The 20620-nt window shown below is 37.3% G+C and overlaps 1 protein-coding gene across 2 annotated transcripts; it reads right to left on the bottom strand.

The window, feature by feature from the left end:
* Positions 1-1192: 1192 nt before the first annotated feature.
* Positions 1193-20244, bottom strand: LOC121430723. 2 transcript variants are annotated; one of them, XM_041628091.1, is made up of 5 exons: positions 19524-20244; positions 9138-9354; positions 7624-7764; positions 4548-5591; positions 1193-1531 (listed from the first exon to the last, which is right to left on the bottom strand). In XM_041628091.1, exons 2-5 carry the CDS (start codon positions 9343-9345, stop codon positions 1383-1385), a joined length of 1542 nt encoding a protein of 513 aa, XP_041484025.1. In that variant the 5' UTR covers positions 9346-9354; positions 19524-20244; the 3' UTR covers positions 1193-1382. The 2 variants fall into 2 exon arrangements, with proteins under 2 accessions (XP_041484025.1, XP_041484026.1); XM_041628092.1 differs by lacking the exon at positions 7624-7764.
* Between the last annotated feature and the right edge of the window lie 376 nt (positions 20245-20620).

The following is a 20620-nucleotide window of genomic DNA, read 5'->3' as shown; positions in this document are numbered from 1 at the left end:
TGGGCCACGAATGAATCAGCACCCTCAAATTGCCGGTACCCAAAAGGTCTTAAGCTTAGATATATGAATCTATTTATCACAAGACAAAATGTTAGGCTAGGCTACGGCTACGCTTGGCTAGGGAGTTAACTTTATCTCAAATCTGGACCTGTCTAATGCCTGCGGCCGACTACTCGTAATTGTTAATTCAGAACTTTACGTTTACTTACGTTAGACCAATGAGCTTGGTAGCCTTGGTTTAATATGTCTAGTCCGTATATAAAACTAGTTCTAGATCAAAAAAAATTTATTTTAGATCAAGTCTCTAGATCTTTATCTTGATAGACCACACACTCACGTATAACGTCAGGCACAACTTCGGTGCGCAGAACCTGCATGTTAATGTAAACGCGCGGTTCTGCATAGCTATTTCGATCGCCGGGGAAGTTGATCAAGAAAAATGTAATTGGTCAATAAGCATGTTCTTTACAAATCATTAAGTTTTTAAGTTCCCGTACTCGAATAGGCAGAATGTTAGTAGTTCTATATACGGACTAGACCTATTAAACTAAGGCTACCAAGCCCTGCAGTAGTTGAACGTAAGTAAACGTAAAGTTCGGAATTAACCAGCTCTAAGCTAACCATGGCATTAGTCGGCTGCCGACATTAGACAGATCCAGATATGAGATAAAGTTAATGCCATAAAGCTAAAACCTTTATAAGGGTACCAGCAACTTGAGGATGTTGATAGCAACGCAAACGACCACGATTTTGCATAGAGTCCGAGCGCATACGTAGTCTTATTCCGAAGACGAAAGTCCTGGGGAGCGTTTCATGAAAGGACTTGTCAGACGTTTCATCCGACAAGCCCTGTTTTATCCGACTGTTACCACAGTAACAGTGCCTCTCAGCCAATCAGAATCAAGGAAAGTTGTCAGATCTGACTACTTGTCGGACAAAAATGTTGATGAAACGTACGCTCCCCTGAATTACGGTCCGGAACTGCGGTGGGAAAAATAATTTCTCGACCGATGTGCAGGGTGGATGACGGACAGGAATACATGATTAGGAGGCGCCAAGTAAAGAAGAAGGGAGGGTTCCTTCTGAGAGGGATGCAAAGCTTTCCTCTGCGTGTGTTACTCTCTTCTTCAATGTCAGGTACGAGTCGGGTACTTCGCTAGAAGAACCTTGAGGACGTAAATAGTAAAAATAGTAGGCTATATTGGCAGAAAACACTCGAAAAGATCCTGCCAGGAGATCTGTGATCAATTATTATGTCCTGATCATAAGTGAGATAATCTTTCCCGGCCGGAAGATGCAGATGTAAGAGATTGAGTCAGAAAGAAGGGAATCCCTGTAAGCAGAGGAACAGCCTGCCCTCAGCTCGTTAATCCTTGGAAGAATTACGCAGATTTGATAAAAACTGACTCTGAAGCAGATCTCCTTTTTAAGAGTAGATATATGACTGTTACATTGACGGTGAAACATGCGGTACTGATTCCAGTTATCATGAAGACTTTGGTGTAGGACTGGGTGAAATCCAGTAAGGTGCCTGCACGAGAACATAATATATTTTAGGATTATTACTTTTAGATAAAAGTGAATGTTCTTAGCGACAAGCAATTCATTTTATAAGTTTTTTTTTCTTTCATAGAAAGATTTTATTCAGAAATCAAACACGAAAGCAATTCAATTTACAAAAGAATCATGAAGCGAACATGTTTACAACAACTGTACATGCGTACTATTATCTGACAAAACTATTATATATTAACTATTATATGACAAAATTATGATGTTTTTGACTGAGAACCCTTTCAATTTCACAATAGCAGTTCAATACGCTCTTAAAAGAGCTAAAACACAACCGATTACCCTTACAAAGTGTGGAAAAAATGAAATATTTAGCATAAAGAATATGACGGTTTACAGTAGAGTATTGAGCGTTAGGGCAACCAAACAAAAATAAATTCTTATTCAAATACACGTTATTGTTCAAATAAGAGGTTTGGAAGTTTTGAATAAATTGTTGAGTTACAGGGCAGTCCCAAAACAGATGTGAAATACTTTCAACAGAGGAAGAACAAAATGTACATAAATTAGATTCAGACAAGCCAATATCGTAAAGATGTTTGTTCACCCCCATTATCCGATTGAAAAGTTTATATTGAAAGTAGCGGAGTTTTGTAGAAAGACAGCATTCAAAGGGAATCATATACAATCTGTTCCAATTATTAACCGGTTCATTTAAAATGGATGCCCATTTTGATTGCGAAGTGGGGGACTTTAAGATTTTATCAACAGAAATTCTATGGATAAACTTGCATACCTTAAAAACATTATTTAAATTATACAGCAAATCTTCTTGAGTTGTTTTACTCTCAACAAGATGTTGACTAAAATGTTTCCATTCATTGGGTATTGCAGAAATCAATGAATAATATTCAAGAAAATTACAATTAACTTTGTATTTTTGTAAAAAAGTTGTATGTGAGAGAAAATTGTTTTGTTCATCCATTAAATGTTTAATACTGACGATCCCATTTTTAAGCCAAAGTTATTTATATATAACTTTCCCATCTACTGTGATCAATGAGTTATTCCATAATACTTGATTTTTTATATTCAAATCAGATAAATTAGGAGAGAATGTTAAAAGACTCCAAGTAATTAAAATTTCTCGAATGAATTGATTTTTTACTTGTAATATTTTGGGATCATCGTATTTTAAATTACATGTCCAAAACAATTCTCCTCCAAAGGTGACCAAATTGTGTTCGAAAAAACATTTCCATTTTCCTTTATTTTCTGTGCTCATATAACGTTAACCCACGCACTTTTCAGGCCAGAAATTACAGAAGGTAAATGTAACATTTTCAATCCACCTTGACTATAGTCTCCAATAATTGTAAGACGACTGATTTTATCCGGTTTTTCATTCCAAATAAAAGAGTAAATTAAATGTTCTAATTCTTTCACAAAATCTTCAGGAGGTTTTGGTAATACAGACAACAGAAATATAATTTGAGAGAGGCCGAGTGACTTCAAAATAGTTATTTTCCCTATAGGAGTTAAATTTCTCATTTTCCATATTCTTAAAACATTCTTTATTTTCTTAAGCTTTGGAATAAAATTCAATTCAAATATGTCTTTTAAGTCAGGTGAAAAATATACTCCCAAAAATCTAAATGGGCCATTGGAAAATCTTAATCCGGAAAAGGATATGTCTGGAGGATATGCTTTGTAATAACCAAGTGCCACAATTTCAGATTTATTTCGATTAATGCAAAGCCCTGAAAAAACCTTAAATTCATCCAAAATATACATAATGATTTTAAGAGACTTGACGTCATTTATATAAAATGTTGTGTCATCTGCATAAGTGTCATCTGCATAAGAGTTCAGCTTAATTTCTATTCCATTCACTGTTATACCTTTAATATCACTGTTTCCCCTTATCCATAAACACATAATTTCATTACAAATGATATAAAGAAGAGGACTTAAAGGGCAGCCCTGCCTTACTCCACATGAAATTTGAAAAAATTCTGAAGCATGTCCATTATTCAAAATACAAGAATATATATCACTGTACATAAGTCTAATCCATAATATCAAATCTTCACCAAAATTAAAATATTTCAAAGCTTGAAGTAAAAAGGACCATTCTAATTTATCAAATGCCTTTTCTATGTCGGCCATTAACATAAAACCTGGAATATCGTGTTCATTTGTAAATTCAATCATATCTAACAGTCTAAGGCTAAGCGAATATTTTCACCAATATACCGACCATGTAAAAATCCTGTCTGGTCATTATTAATAATACCACCTAACACCTTTCGCAATCTCAAAGCTAAACATTTTGCAAGAAGTTTATAGTCGGTGTTTAAAGTAGAGATGGGCCTCCAACTTTTTAAAAGCAAAGGATTTTGGTCTTTTTTAGGAATGAGGTGAATAATTCCTCTCCTCTGATCCAATGACAATTTACCTTGTATAAAACAATAATTAAAACTATTGATTAAAACGTCTCCTTCATTTTATAAGTTACTCTTTCTTTTCTTGTAAACTTTAATCAATGTTCATTTGGCTGAAAAACATTTGAAAACACCACTAATATATTTGATCACTTAGATATTCTGATTATGGTTATTTCTTCCAGAAGAACTCCTCCCATGTATTACACGCTTTTTGGATTTATTGTGTTAGAAATTATCTTATATTCTCTGGAAATGAGCCTTTGAAAGGAGCCATCATAATAGTGTATTCATCTACTTCAAACGGGATTTCATTCATTCATTAATTTGAATTTAGTTTTTCAGTGAGTCTATCCTAATTGGCAATTGTAGTAATCTTTCTTATAATGGCAAAACAAAAAGGCACCAGGCCAAGACAGATATTTTTTTTCTTGTTTTTCTCCTTACTATACTGCAGGCCCTATTCTTTTATGCTATTTTCGTCACTTGATAAATCAAAGCAAGGCATTGATCAAAGGGCTGTTCTACCCATTAAGCCTATATGTCGCCCCTTATACTCGCCCTAAATAAATTTATATTAGATTATCTTACCTGTGAAAACTCCGGAAAAGGTACTGCCAAAACAATGAGCTAGCAGTATCAGCCCAAGTGCGAAACTGAAGTTGCTTTCATCTCTCAAAACGAATTTCAGATAAGTTGCATCGCACGTGTCCTGTATGAAAAAGCAGACTCCCTGAATGAATGCCCAGATTGAACGAACAAGAAATGATTCATCGATAAAATCAAAGAAAAATGTCAAACTGGTTATAAAACCGACTATGATATAAATTTTGATCATGTCGATTTTTCTAACGAGTAAAACGACTACAATCAATCTGCCAATTAATCCGCCGACACCACCAATTGAAGACAGAAAAACGGCCCTGGATGAACTGATTCCGAGGTCTTCTGCGTGAGGCACCAGGAACAATACCCAAGCTTCGAAAGCATAAACATAAAAGAAGAACGATGGGATACATATCAAGAAAAGTGCTTCATTGGCCAGGAAGAGTTTACAGCGTGATATTAATAGCCAGCAGAATGTATCCTGAGAACCATCACCATGATGATCATCAGTGGTCAACCTGTTGTGCTGCTCTTCAGGCACTTCAGGATTGCTTCCACTATGTTGCTGCGGATTTCGGTGAATATCTCCATCGTCATATGATAATAATCCCTCTTGTTCATCAATCTCAGTTGCATCCTTTCTTGATTCACCTGTCGTCCTTTTATCTTGTTGACTTCCTTCAATCTTTAGGCTGCATTTCTCACCGTCACAAAGTTCATGATAGCAAACCTTAGATGCATCTGTATCAGACATGTCAGAAGAAACCTGCTCAGTGATATGGTCTCTAGTATTGTATATCGGTTTCCGAATAACGGCTGCCGCTGCCACCAAATGAAGCATGATTCCCCCAAGTATCAGAAACACCCCTTGATAACCGTAAGCTTCCAGCGATCGTTCAGTAATGATAGGTAAGAACATTATCCCCGTTGTTATACCGAATGATGCTAGGGTATTGGCCAAAACATAGTTTTCCTTGAAATATTTGTTCAACAGGAGCGTGATCGGGAAATATACAAAGGATCTCACACCTGCAAATAGAATAGAGAATATCACAAAAATACACAATGAACATGATGGATCACTTAAAATCAAGGTTCTGTAGCCATCCTAATGATAAATTAAGAGGCATACATTTAAAGTGCTATGGGCAAAACGAATCTTGTATTCCGTTTCTGATTGAAAATTACACAATTTCCCCCCAAATATTACTGCTCGTATTCAGCCAGACGAGAAGAAGGAGAATATTTGTTTTTTTATATATCTTAAAATAACGAACTAACATAAGCCTGGATGATATTTCGTAGCACGCAATGAAAGTATTGACAACTCATCAACATGATAGTAGTAGGCTAGTTGATGCTCGTCAAATTCAATTTAGTTCAAGTCTGCAATTTGTTGTAGTCACTGTTGAGGAATATTTGTCATGGAATTATTACCTTAGTTATGTGTGTTCTAAAGTATCTGGTAATGTTTGAGTATTGGCAAAAGTACATTTCTTGCCTTAGCAAACATTGGTTTCTTTATTATAAGCTTTTCAAAAGAAAGCTAATTGATATGAAGAAAAAAAAACAAATTATCTGGCACCGAGTTTCCCACTTTTTTGCAGTTGAATGTTGAAATGGTCTCGTTGAATAGTGTTGTTTTCATGTATATATATCTATCCCTGCATTATTTCTTTTTAAAAGGAACTTTTGTGGCTTATTCTAAGATTCATAATTATAACTCACGTCTTTTCACCTACCCTTTGCTAGAATCAATGCTACGGTGAAATCCTTCAGAACATTTTGTGTTAAAGAATAGAATATGAGTCCTGGGGGCCGTTTCATAAAGCTGTTCTTGAGTTAAGAGCGACTTAAAGAACGACTGGTGAACCCTTGTACGCGCTAAACAATCGCATATTCAATACCATTTACCACAAGAAGGGATCACCTGTCGTTCTTAAAGTCGCTCTTAACTTACGAACAGCTTTATGAAACACCCACCAGGTGAGTATGCGTGGCAGCAGGACACTGGTTGTCTCGGTATAAGAAATTATGTCATGAATACGTATTAGATTAATCTAAGACCAGGGCTCCGTAACACAAAGGATAGCGATCAATCGCTAAATGAAATGACCAATCAATATCTATGATACATTTGCATTTGGTTCAAAATATTGACCAGGGACCAATCAGTGCGGTTCTGTCATATTTGCAATCCATCGCAGACCTTTGTGTTACGGAGCCCAGCTGTTAGTGGCACCTGAGGGTGACATGTTTGGAGTCTGAATGTGTGTGTGAGTTTGAGCGTGCGTATGCTAGGGTGTGGGTAATGTTTCCTAAATAATTTGTAATTTACAAGGTATGTATAATTATGAAGATCAAAACAGAAACATTACCCACATTTTGTAAATATTTTGTTTATCATAATCTTTCCATGGTCGAGTAAAATATCATATGCAGGGGCCCCTGATTTCAAGCTATGCTTCTTTTAGGGTCCCAAACCTGTCATTTTCAGTTATTTATTATGTAACACTTTGTTTGTACTTTGCACTTCTGTTTTTTAACTGGTTTGAATAGATTCAATTCAAATTAATGGTGCACGCACATTGCAACAAGTTTCTAATTACGATATACAAGATAAAAAATAAATGCACAAATTTTGTTGCAGCAACTCCTTATGGCTGATTTTAGTGAAGTTAAATTTATTTTTGTTTGGTTGCCCTGACGCTCAATACTCTATACTGTAAACCGTTATATTCTTCATGCTACATATTTCATTTTTTCGACACGTTGCTAAGGGTAATCGGTTGTGTTTTAGTTCTTTTTAGAGCGTATTGAAACGCTATTGTGAAATTGAAAGGGTTCTCAGTCAAAAACATCATAATTTTGTCATATCATTAGATAATAGTACGCATGTACAGTTGTTGTAAACATGTTCGCTTCATGATTCTTTTGTAAATTGAATTGCTTTCGTGTTTGATTTCTGAATAAGAAAAAAATATTATTTTCATTAATACAACGACTAAATGTATTGCAACGCCCCCAAGATAATTATTCCCCATTCCATACACATCTTTACCTGTAAGTCCAAGAAGGATACCGAAAACAGTGAGGTTGTAAGTGAAGCCACATAATATTAGACACACTGATATTATTACCGCTCCTGACATAGCAGCAACACGATGATCGACCCTCTCAAGCAACAAGGAAGTAAAGGGACCTGTCAATCATAAGCACGATAAATCATACTGCATAAAGTGTGTGCGTGCATGGGTGTGTGTATGTGTGTTCGATTTTTTAAAGCAGTTTAAGCATTAATTCATTGTTCCATCATTATTTTGTTTAATAATTGTAAATTCAACTATGTTGTTAACACAAAATGAAGATTTGTATATCTTGTTGTGATTTAGACTATAGGCGCTGCTTTTCCGACAGCCACGGCGGCGTCAACACCAAATCTTAACCGAAGGTTAAGTTTTTAAAATTACAGAATAACTTAGAAAGTATATGGACCTAGTTCATGAAACTTGGCCATAAGATTAATCAATATTACTGAATATCCTGCCTGAGTTTCATGTCACATGACCAAGGTCAAAGGTCATTTAGGGTCAATGAACTTAGACCATGTTGGGGGAATCAACATCAAAATCTTAACCCAAGGTTAAGTTTTTGAAATGTCATCATAACGTAGAAAATATATAAATCTAGCTCATGAAACTTGCATATAAAGTTAATCAAGTATCATTGAATATCCTGTGCAAGTTTCAGGTCACATGACTTAGGTCAAAGGTCATTTAGGGTCAATGAACTTTGGCCAAATCGGGGGTATTTGTTGAATTACCACCAGAACTTTGAAAGTATATTGGTCTAGTTTATAAAACTTGGATGTAAGAGTAATCAAGTACCATTGAACAACCCGTGCGCATTTCGGGTCACATGACCAAGGTCAAAGGTCCATGAACTTTGGCCATAATAGGAGCATCTGTTAAATTACCATCATAAATTTGAAAGTTTCTGTATCTGACTCATAAAACTTGGAAATAAAAGTTATCAAGTATCACTGAACATCCTGTGCAAGTTTCAGGTCACATGATCAAGGTCAAAGGTCATGTGAGGTCAATGAACTTTGGCCACGTTGGGGGGTAGTTGTTAAATTACCATCATATATCTGTAAGTGTATTGGTCTAGTTCATAAAACATGGAAATAGGAGTAACCAAGTATCACTAAACATCTTGTGCGAGTTATAGCAGTTTCCAAAGTCACCACTGCTTCTATATTGAATCGCGCGATGCAGGTGAGACCGCCAGAGGCATTCCACTTGTTCACCTTGAATTTATGTGATCTAGTTTGGATGAACATTTTGTGTGGTTCGACTGTGGGTGTGTGTGCGCATAGATGGGTGGTGTGAGAGTTTACCTGTGTGGGTTTTAGTGCATGTGCGCTTAAAACGTGCGTCATGACGTTTGTGTGTGTATAATGTAGGTCTAGGCGTCAGAGGGAGGGTAGGTGAGCTGTTGTCTATGTATCAGGCAAAACGGTATGTTTGAATTTGGCTTAGGAGAAAAAAGTGGAAATACACAATAAAAACTCACCTAAAAAGTGCGTGATTGTACCAGGAATACTACAGATGAATCCTAAAGTGGCGTAATTCGCGCTGAATCTATCAACCATCTCAGGGAGGATAACACCAAAGGATTTGGGGATGCCACACCACATATTGATCACGAACTTGGAGAGTAAGATAGCGTAACCCCACTTCCAGTTAGTGATAGGGGTATTGTAACGGTTGGATTCCTCCATTCCTGTTGTCTGTAAAGATAAAATCAAATCGGATGATGATAGTAATTCCTATATGCTTGTTTCCTCACATTTTACCCGTTCACGACCCCACGTCTTCATGGCTAACTGCATACAAGTACCTTTTCCATCAGTTCATTTCTGCTCGCGCTTCGCATTCGTAGTTATTATTTAGTTGCATACACATCTTTTTCAGGATAACAAACATTGTCCAGAATGTTCATATTTTAGGAAAAAATGCATAAGATTTCGCATCATATAAATAAGGATTATGATATATGTTTATTTAAATGAATAAAGCTAAGAAGTGACAATTAGGATTACCCCTTCAAAAAGGAAAAAAAATCATCTTCGAGCGGCCGATCGGGGAAAATATGACTGAAAAAAATTCCGCCCCCACCCCTATTGGCGAAGGCTGGATCCGCCTCTGGGGGGGGGGGTTATTTTTTAAATCATTGTAAATGAATAGGCGTTTTCCTTGTAAACAGCAGCGTGAAAAATGACCAAAATGAGCTAGTTTGTACATCTTGTATTGTATGGGTTATCTCTTGTGTCAATATTCCTTTGAGGATTTATAACGATGATTCAGAACTTTTCTTAGATTGGAAATGTCCAAAACAATTACCCTTTTTATGATACTTCTATAGTGAAGCATTTGTTGAACATGACTAAAAATTTAAACATCGGGGGGTTATCATTTAAGGGATTACGTTTTTGCAGTTAAATGTTGCCAGCTTATTGAGGAATATTCTCATTGACAATCAAATTCACACAGTGGCGTACCGTGGGTCACGGCATTGGGGGGGGGCACCAGCAAAAATTTCGGGTCACTTAGGAAGCGCGCGAAGCGTGCTCAGTTGTCAGGTGGACTGACCTAATAGAGATATTTTAAGGACATGCAGTGCCATCAAACGAATATGTATCTCACTGATTAAATAATGCGAGCGCGAAGCGCGAGCTGAAAATTTTTTTATATTAAGGACTAAAAATTGCATTATAAGCAAATCGTTTTGTAATCATACTGTACTGTCTCACTAAACAAACAATGCGAGCGCGAAGCGCGAGCTAAAATTTTTGTATATACTGACCCTAAACAAGGAAATTTTAAGGATTATATTTTAGAATCCATTAAGAGTATAAATATCTCACCATAGTCATCTAATGCTATTGCCATCCTTTGCTGATTTTGTTAGAATTACATCTAAACACAGTCATGAAGCACCTTTTATAGTCATGTAATCATGATGATCATACGCATCTTACTAATCAAATACTGCAAGCGCAAAAGCGCGAGCTGGAAATTTAGGAAATATAGACCTGAAGAAGGGCATTCTAAGGGTTGTTTGTAGGAATACTCTAAGACCCTACGTATTTGACTAACCAAATGATGCGAGCGCAAAGCGCGAGCTGAATTTTTGTATATATTTACCACAAACATGGATATTTTAAGGACTATAGTTACGAATCCATTAAGTCAGAGTATACATATCTCACCATAGTCATCTAATGCGAGTGCCAAGCGCTTGCTGATTTTGTTAGAATTACATTTAAACACATGGAGCACTTTTTGAAGTCATTGTTATAATGATTATTATATGCATCTCACTAATGAAATACTGCGAGCGCGAGCTGAAAATATAGGAAATTCAGACATGAAGAGGGGCATTCCAAGGCTTGTTTGTAGGAATTCACTAAGACCCCATGTATTTCACTAACCAAATGATGCAAGCGGGAAGCGCGAGCTAAATTTTTTTTATATTCAGATCAGAAAAATTGACATTTTAAGGACTGATTTTAGGAGTTCATGAAGAGCAGAAATCTCACCAATCCACTTATGCGAACGTTAGCACGGACAGGAAATGTTTTATATTATGACCTTAAAATAGGGCAATAACTTTCAATTGTCATGAAAAAGAAGAATATATCACTACTTATAACAATAATAACTCTAATTGCGAGGAAATATATTATTTTGTTGTATATTGATTTGAAAACGGGAGGCTTTAGTACAGCAGGTATCTCGTTAAAAAGTCTATGCTAGCGCCAGGAACAATGAAGACACAATTAAGCAAATAATGTTTCATAAAGTTGTGAAAAAATGCTTATATAACATAATATAACAATATGATCAACAACAATTTCTTCTTTCCTCCACTACGTTTCTCTTTCTTTTTTCCCTCTTTTTCTCCTTTTCCCCGTTTTTTTTTTTTTTTTTTTGGCCAGCCGATGGGGGGGGGGCCTGACCTGAAAGCTTGATATTCTAAGCATTTTTGGTACCAGTGATTAAGATAGGTATCTAGAAGAACAATAGATGCGAGCGCGAGCTGAAAATTTTGATATTTTGATCTGGAAAAAAGGACACTTTAATTGAAGATATATATCCAACAAAAGATTATTGCAAAATCAAAGTTCTTTTGAGGTTTAGAATTGAAAACGGGACATTATATTCACCTATATAATCATGAAAAGTATGGGATTTTGGTACATGATGCGAGCGCGAAGCGCGAGCTGAAAATTTTTATATTCCAATCTGAAAAGCAGACATTTTGAGCACGATTTTAAATCAAAATCGAGTTGGTATCTCAATCTCGCTTGCTGATTTCAGTGTAGCATTACAATCCTATTTAATTTTTTAGTTGCACATGCGGAATTATTGGGGGGGGGGGCAAAACGATATGTTTGCCCCCCAATATTTTCATTGGTGGGGCGATCACCCCCTGCCCCCCCCACCCAGGATCGACGCCTATGTGTATACAACTTCTCTCTTAAATCTAACCTGACTGGCAATATCTTTATTCTTAATGCATGATGATAAAATGCAGATTCGGACCAATTAAAACTAGCACAAATTACAACCTGTGTGGCTTCTCGTGCGCCATCGGGCTTACCGTCATTCCTTTATTTATCTTGCAACCCTTTTACTCCCGTTTATTTTTCCACCCTTTTGAGTTAATGATTTATTTAAATTAATTTATTCACCACTATTGGGATGGAACACCCTATCAACAAAAGTTGATTTTCGTTGGGGTCCTTTTATGTCATGTGTTAAAAAATATCAGATATATAAACATTTCATTCTTTTTCATCTTGAACCTCCACCCATCTGTTTAATAGTCCTGAAAAAGAATGTTTTTATTTTAATAACAATATACACAAATTGCGAGGGAAACAAACTGATTGATGGCATACTATAATCATCATGATCAAACTTTTCATTTTTCATCATCATTATAATTTTTCCACCCTAAATTATTGGGGGAAAGATAATACAGGCCATCCCCCCACTTGAAATATTGGGGGGATATATCCCCACCCCCCATCCCCCCGTGATCGACACCCATGTTAAGTATGCAGTATCTTAACACAATATAATTATGACAAAATGGGAGGATACGGTATTAAATCTAAAGCGGGACATTCTCATAACATTCCTCCAATCGCGCTTACGTGATAATGCATTGTACGGCAAAACTTCCTTGAATTAATCATGCATGTCATAGAAATACATTTGGGTGTGATATTCGTTATTAAATTATTTACTGAAGTATTTCAGTAACGAAAAACGTATATAATATTTTGTGGCTATGCCCACAGAACCTCGAGACTTGCACAGGCAGCAAACGGGATCTATATAGTGCAGAGCTTTAAAAGTATATCCCTTATATATTATAGTGTGAGTAATTAAATTCCACTATTTCGTCTGTTCTTCGTTTGTCTTGCATAAATAAACTTTCCATATTTTCATCTTAAAAAAATAAAAGTCATGATTGAGCTCAAACTTGGCAGGAATAGCTTTGCCCAACAGAAGGCAATCAATACAGTTTACAACATTTACTTTGTTGGTTGGAAAGCTAGTATACATTGATTCAACATGTAGAAAAAACATCAAATTGGAAGCCTATATGAATTCATGGTCTAAACTGTTAACAAGTTGTAATTTCATAAATGAAAAGCTTACAAAATGCCTTCTGAACTCTGTATACCGAAGACGAGCCTCGGTTTATTTTACATTTTCTGCCACTGATAGTTATAACTTATACAATTATGGACTGGATATCAAAGCTCCTTAGTATTTTCTAGAATTTTATCATTGACCTTATTTAATTATTTGTGGTATAGTTTTAACAAGTGCTTCGTAAAAATTGATTATCTTATGTTAGAATAAATATAAATACAATTTCATCCTGGCTGGTCATAAGTTAAGATGGCAACGCGATGAGAGACTTTGAACGTAAACAATAAAAATGATGAGAATCCCCTTAAGAAGCATTATATTACTTTGAGGTTGTGCAGAATGACTGGATTATTGAAGATGATTTGAAAATAATACGAGGGAAAAGGTAAATTACCAGAAGATGATGTCGTTTTTTTTCTGTAGTTTGTAACAATTTACTGTGCATTTTGGGGAAAAAAACCCAAATTTTATGCATGTTGCCATACGACTAAACAATTCTCGTTTGAAACACACAATGTAAATACACAAATAACAATAAACAGAATGGATTATTCGGAACTTATCGATTACAAGTCTCAGTTTCGTATCATTTAAATTTGACGTTTCAATCACACGATGCAAGCAAGTGAAGAGCCTTTGCCAAATGTATGTTTTGAATGACCGCTTATACCGTGTGTGACTGGAAACCAGCTCCTAAATGAGTCAGTATGTGTCTTTTATTCATGAAGTTAGTGATTTAAGTGTGCATTTTTCTTCTAAAGGTGCTCTCAAAATACGACTTTGGACATGATTTTTTGAAAAAGTCCTTGCCGTGGGAGGGGGGTATCCCCCCTCCCACACCCTCCCCCCGCTCGGTCGCTTCGCTCCCTCGCCGCTGGCGCCCCCCCTATTTCAAAATCCTGGATCCGCCCCTGATTCTTGTCCACATAACTGTGTACCCATGCATTCAGTAGTGAACCATTAGTTCTGTAGAGGAGCCTGATTCTTTTGAATACTACAAAAATATTACGTAACCGCAGACTCTCATTCATTGAGTAGGTAGCTCTCAGAGTAGGTATTGGGTCTTGCTATCTTGGCACCGATTTCATGTTATGTCTGCAGTAACTCATGTTGCAGCGATAGACCTGAAGTCGGTACTCGGTACTCTGATATCCATGGCATGTATGTATTGAAGTGTCCTTAGATCCATTGCCATATGTTAAATACGTTGGTAAAAGAGTGCCATATTATAGTTCTATTTCAATTGAGTTTCAACAAATGTGAGGATATACATGTATTGTTGATAAAAATATCTATGTCCCGATCGAGGGGGCCTGTCAAATATATCGCTGTACAGTACACACGCGCGACCCCAAAAACCGAGTTTAAAGGGATTTTTTTTTCAGTTTTGGACGCGGTCCGCGCATGAACTCGTTAAGGGTATCGAAAACACAGATTTTAAAGAAAAAGGGTGTTTTTAAAAGACTGGTCAATGGTAAATCGCGGGGTCAAACGTATTTAGGGTATATTTTTCCCCAAAGCTTTTTTTTAAAAGACTATAGCCAAACGTGTTTAGGGTATGTTTTTCCCCCAAGCTTTTTCCCCCGAGATCATATTTTAGCGACAACTTGTTTGGGGCTAAAATGTGTAAATAAAGCACGCGAAAAACTTGTTTAGGGGGTTATTGTGCACACAGAAAAAAACTCGTTAAGGGGGTGTTGGAAATTACTTGGTCACGCATGTGTACAGCAATATATTTGACTGCCCACCCCCCCCCCCCGGGTCTATGTCCAATGATGGGCTCGTCGTGGTCTAGTGGTTCTGACTCTCGCCTTTCAAACAGACGGTCGTGGGTTCGAAATCTAGCCATGCCGTGTTTTCCTTCAGCAAGAAATTTATCCACACTGCTGCACTCGACCCAGGTGAGATGGGTACCGGCAGGAAGTAATTCCTCAAAGAGCTGTGCGCACCAGAATCGTTAGACTAGCTTAGCCGGGGTAATATAGAAGCGCCTTGAGCACCTAGCAAGGTGGATACATGCGCTATACAAATCCTATATTATTATTATTTATTATACTCACACACTTTGTTAACTTGAATTCGAAACAATTAAGAAAAGTAGCAATACAAGTATGGTCAACTTTGAGATATTTAGGCATTTGCAGGGGTCGTACGAAACGATGTCGTAAAGGAGGGAGGTGCAGACGTCGTCTACAACCTCAAGAAGCTGAGAAAGGCTTCGTGACTCCTGCACTATTGAACGCCAGATCGCTGAACAATAAACCCCACATGTTTTATTTCGTGACATACGCCTTTTTTAATGACTACTGAAAGTGATTGCCCCGTTTAATGTCTGAATGTAAAACATTTTCAGTCCGTGCCTACGTCCGCATTAGTGGATTGGTGAGATATGTCTGCTTGTTATTAATTAAAAAAAATAGTCCTAAAGTGCCCCTTTTCTGGCTCAATATTAAAAATATTCAGCTCTCGTTTTGCGCTCGCATTCATTTGGTGGTGAGATATTTGTCTCTTCATATAATATATATATATATATATATATATATATATATATATATATATATATATATAGGCCTATGTGTGTGTTTTGTGTGGGGGGGGTGAGTTTGTTTTATGTGATCGAGCACTTTTGGAACGTTGACTCACGATTTTGCCCCCCCCCCCCACATATGAAAAATGGAATGACGCCCCTGTCTATTAGGTCACCATACCTGGCAAATCGAGGGCGCCCAGTAAAGTGACTCAAATTCTTTGCTCATGCCCCCCCCCCCACACTGTGACCCATGGCACGCCACTGTTGGGACCAACACTGCAGAAAAATCAAACAAGTTTGTTATGAACGGTACCAGGCGCGTACGCAGGATTTTGGAAAGGGGGGGGGGTTCGAGCTGATTCTTTTTTAAATCTCCCGCCCAGTCTCTAAAAAGTGATGAGCGGGGGGGGGGGGGAGGTGATGATTTTTTTTTCATTTTTTTCAGCGCTGCAAATAAGACAATAACATTTAAGTTTGGGTATATCACAATAAAATACATTGCGCATGCACATACGGATGGATCATTGATATAATGCTCTGTTCTTAGGTCCAGTGGGGATGGGTATGCAACAGTGCGGTCATGACCCGCGAGCGAGCAGAAATGTTCTCGTTTTTGCGTTGAAAATATAACCTTTTTGTCAATAGTTTGTTGGTATCATAGTCGATGCTACATGTCCTTCGGATCGTAGCACTCATGATATGAAGCGTGCCAACACTTACAGAGCGCGCGAAGCGCGCTCCCTAGGGGGTGGGTGCAGGGAGGGGGAGTTTCCCCCTCCCGCGCGAAGCACGAAGCTTTTAGTGTTTCATAAATTAAAATGAAAAGGAGCCGTTTCTCTTGTCTCTAGTACCTCCAATTCGGTTGACTATATTGCGATTTTGAACCTTGTTTTCAAAAGTGATTGTAAACGCACAAAAGAGGTATACAATGGAGGAAAATAAAATGATAATAACTCAGCGCGAAGCGCGGAAACTAAAGTGATTTATCAATTTTTCTTGCCATAAAAAGGGTCCCGAGAAAAGGGTATTCTCAAAGATATATTGAAACTTTCTTTGGAAAGATCAGATTTGATTACAAACAATTTAGCATCAGTGCATATTTTTAACTCGCAAAACAGAGGAGAAGATTGGTAGAGGAAGATATTCCTCCCCGCGATGAGCAATGAAACTCTGAAATTTCAAAGGGCGGACGTTTCATCAAATGTAGATATCTCTAATACCCAATCGTCTCTAATTCAATTGATTTTCTAAGATTATTGAACTTCATTACAAGGAAAATAGTGCGCATAAAGTTGAAACTTCTGTGATTTATTGAAATTATCTATCTATATAATAAAGGATGATTAATTTTTTTTTACTTATCCTGAAGCGCTTCATTTTGAATATAAAGAAACTTAAGTGTCATTCAAAATTTCAAACTGAGGGCGCAAAACAGGACAGGAGATGAATGTATACAGGGGAAATGACATGAAGTTTAATACAATCTGATAAAAAAAATATTGTACTTTTTCATTTAATACGACACGAATTCCACACCTTCCTCTTTTTAAATTAGGAACCTGTTTGCCCCCAAATTATGGTTGTTCATAGTAATGAGCTGAAAAGCGGGAGAAGCTGACTTTAAGGAGGTGACGGCAGAAACTGATATAAAGATTTTACCCGCTCGGAGCCGACCAGACCAGAAGTTGCGCGATCAATTGAAAAAAAAAGATAACTTCATACATTTACTTCGGCCTAACCTTACTCAAATTCATGCCCTAATGTAAACAATTTTACCTTTAACTGGCAAGAAGCACATAGCTGAGGTGGAAAAACAGGGTTAGAGAAAAGGTGGGGGAACAATGGAGAACTTCAATATTGTCATTTAACCGCGCGCAGCGCGGAAGCAAAATTCATATATGAATTTAAAGCAAGAAGAGTGAAGGAGTTTCTCTTTTGAGAAAAAAATAAAGAATAAATAGAAAAAACACAAAGCTACCTTTCTTCCCTTTCCTTCCTTCCTTCCCTTTTCCTTTTCTCCTCTCCTTTTTTCCCTTCTTTTGTTTTCTTTTTGGGGACTTTTTTTTTGGGGGGGGCGACCGCCCCCCCCCCTGGCTACGCGCCTGGATATGGCCTTGATCAGAACACTAGAAACTTGAGAAATGTCATGAATAATTACGAGCGAGCGGAGCAAGCGAGCCGAAATATTTGCGTTTTTCCGTCAAAACATACAATTCTTCTCAATAGCTTGTTGGTAATGATTACATATTAGTTGATGATACATGTCCTTCTGCTCGTAAGTCTCATGATATGGCCTTGATCAAGAGACTAGAAACTTAAAAAATTTCATTAATGATTACGAGCGAGCGGAGTGAGCGAGCCGAAATTTTCGCGTTTTCCCGTCAAAACATACATTTCTTGTCAATAGTTTGTTAGTAAATCAAGTATTAGTCGATGCTACATGTCCTTCTATTCGTAACACTCATAATACGGCCTTGAACAGGAGACTAGATACTTATGGAATTTCATAAATTATTACGAGCGAGCGGAGCGAGCTAACCGACATTTTAGCGTTTTCCGTCATTTTGGTTTTCATATTGGTAAAACATATTTTGTAAGAAAACGTATGTCTTTTTCTTGGTTCACTTGTATTCATAAGTATACATCATCATAATCATGTATGGCCTTGTTAATGGCGATACCGTGATCATGTCGGCGACATGCGGAAATAAAAGATATAATAAAATGGAGCGAGCGAAGCGAGCAGAAATTTTTGCTGTGTTTTTCGTCGGAAACATGAGATTCTGTTCATTATTGCTGTCATATACATTATTGGGTAGGGGAACTGTCCGAACCCCCCCCCCTTGCGTACGCGCCTGAACGGTACTAAAGAAAACCTTATTGTCAAATTCAACCTTTTCGCATGAATTTTGAAGACGTGCATCGTTTACCGAATAGTGTACTTCTGCCAAGGTGCTTCAAATCCTTGCTTTGCGAGGCAGAATAATAAAAAAGTGCTCACAAACATGATAATTCAAAAAGTCAACGATGAATGTCCTTTCAGTTATTTATTCATAAATAAGTGATTATTTTTACTTTGTTGCAACACCCATTTAAATCAATGCTTTTTATGTCCAAAATTATAATCATTGACAATTTTTTTTTCGAAAAAAAAAACACAATAGTAATAGCCAAATTTTATAAAGCGCTTTTCCTGGAATGGCTCAAAGCGCGTTACAGAATATTATTACCCCGGTCATTGGATCCATGTCAATCCCGCACGAAAAGTGCACAATTTCCACTCCCTGGGGAGCATTCCTTGCATTCATCGCAGCCTCATTATGGCGCTGGCAAAATCAAACATACAATATCTTTCGCATCCTACCGGGTACCTGGGTCGAGAGTGGCAAAATGTGGATTAACGCCTTGCCAAAGGACGCTAAACCGCGCCGGGGTTCGATCACACGACCCTCTGTTTACAAGGCGAGCGTCAGAACCACTACACCACGGCTCTTCCACACAAATACAATAAACAGAACAAAATAAAAAATAAGTATAGGCCTACGTAAAATAAACAGAAAAAGAAAATACGAATCGATTGTGGTTAACGAACTGTTTCCTTTTTTCATTTATTGTTCGAAATTCTAAAAAAAACACGATTCTAACAAAAAAAATTGTGAATTAAAGAATAGAATATATGAACTTTGAGCAACTTACTCTATGCAACCGCGTAGAAATATCTACCTTTCGTCCCTAGGCCATGCATGTATACCAACAACTTTGTGCAAACTGCATGTTTTAAACTTTGAATGCAGAAAAGAGCAGATTCGATTCATACTGACACTCGTTCAAGGTATGTCTACATGGACCTATTGCAAATTGGTCCATGTTCGAACAAAGGCCAGAAAGACTTACCTCACTGCACTCAGTTATTCAAGGAGATTCGCCGAGTACTATCGCTTCACTTTCACGTAAAGCCAATGCATTCTTGGTATCCACCAAATGCTACATGCTTGAGTGCACCTGTGTATTCTTTTGAGAAAATGAAAGCTACGTCCAAGAATCCATTTTCATTCGTTGTGACCCCAACCTTTCTACCTGCAACATCATGTTTTGCTCGTAAGTAAATTGCTCATGTCTCGATAATGAGGGGCGAATCCAGGATTTTCCAAAAAGAGGGGGATGGCACATTTTCCAAGGAAAAATATGACAAGCAAAAATAAAAAAGGTTTTAACCAAAAATTAAGGACATTTCATCCACACAAAAATTTGACAAGCAAAAAAACAAAACAAAACAAACAAACAAACAGGGTCTTCACTTAAATTCAAAGGGGGACGCAGGCCGGCTTGGCCCCCCAACCCCAGGACCAAAATCCAATTGAAACAAGTTGGATTTTCCAACTGGTTTCAATTGATTTTTAACTGGAATTTAACAATTTCTAGTTGAAACCAGTTGGGCAACTGGAAATCCTAAATGGAGCCAGTTGGGTAACTGGAAATGACTTCCAACTGGAAATTATTTCTAATTGGAACTAGTTGGGTAACTAGAAATCCTAACTGGAACCAGGTGGGCAACTGGAAATCCTAACTGGAATCAGTTGGGTAACTGGAAATTATTTCTGACTCGAACCAGTTGGGTAAATGGAAATCCTAACTGAAACCAATGGGTAACTTGAACCAGTTACCAACTGGAAATCCTTAATGGAACCAGTTGGGTAACTGGAAATGATTTCTAACTGGAACCAGTAGGGTAACTGGAAATCCTAACTAAAACCAGTTAGGCAACTGAAAATCCTAACTGGAACCAGTTGGGT

The sequence above is a fragment of the Lytechinus variegatus genome, chromosome 17 (genome assembly GCF_018143015.1).
Source record: "Lytechinus variegatus isolate NC3 chromosome 17, Lvar_3.0, whole genome shotgun sequence".
NCBI lineage: Eukaryota > Metazoa > Echinodermata > Echinoidea > Temnopleuroida > Toxopneustidae > Lytechinus > Lytechinus variegatus.
The sequence above is the reverse complement of the archived record's forward strand: the minus strand, read 5'-3'. Positions and strand labels throughout refer to the sequence as shown.

What these genes read in the sequence shown, in the direction of transcription:
- LOC121430723 (XM_041628091.1), bottom strand. Translation starts at nt 9,345, where the DNA reads ATGGAGGAATCCAACCGTTACAATACCCCTATCACTAACTGGAAGTGG. An exon ending in TATCCTTCTTGGACTTACAG is followed by an intron (nt 5,592 to 7,623) that starts GTAAAGATGTGT and finishes TTCTATTTGCAG; the next exon opens with GTGTGAGATCCTTTGTATAT. An exon ending in CTTTTCCGGAGTTTTCACAG is followed by an intron (nt 1,532 to 4,547) that starts GTAAGATAATCT and finishes GTTCTCGTGCAG; the next exon opens with GCACCTTACTGGATTTCACC.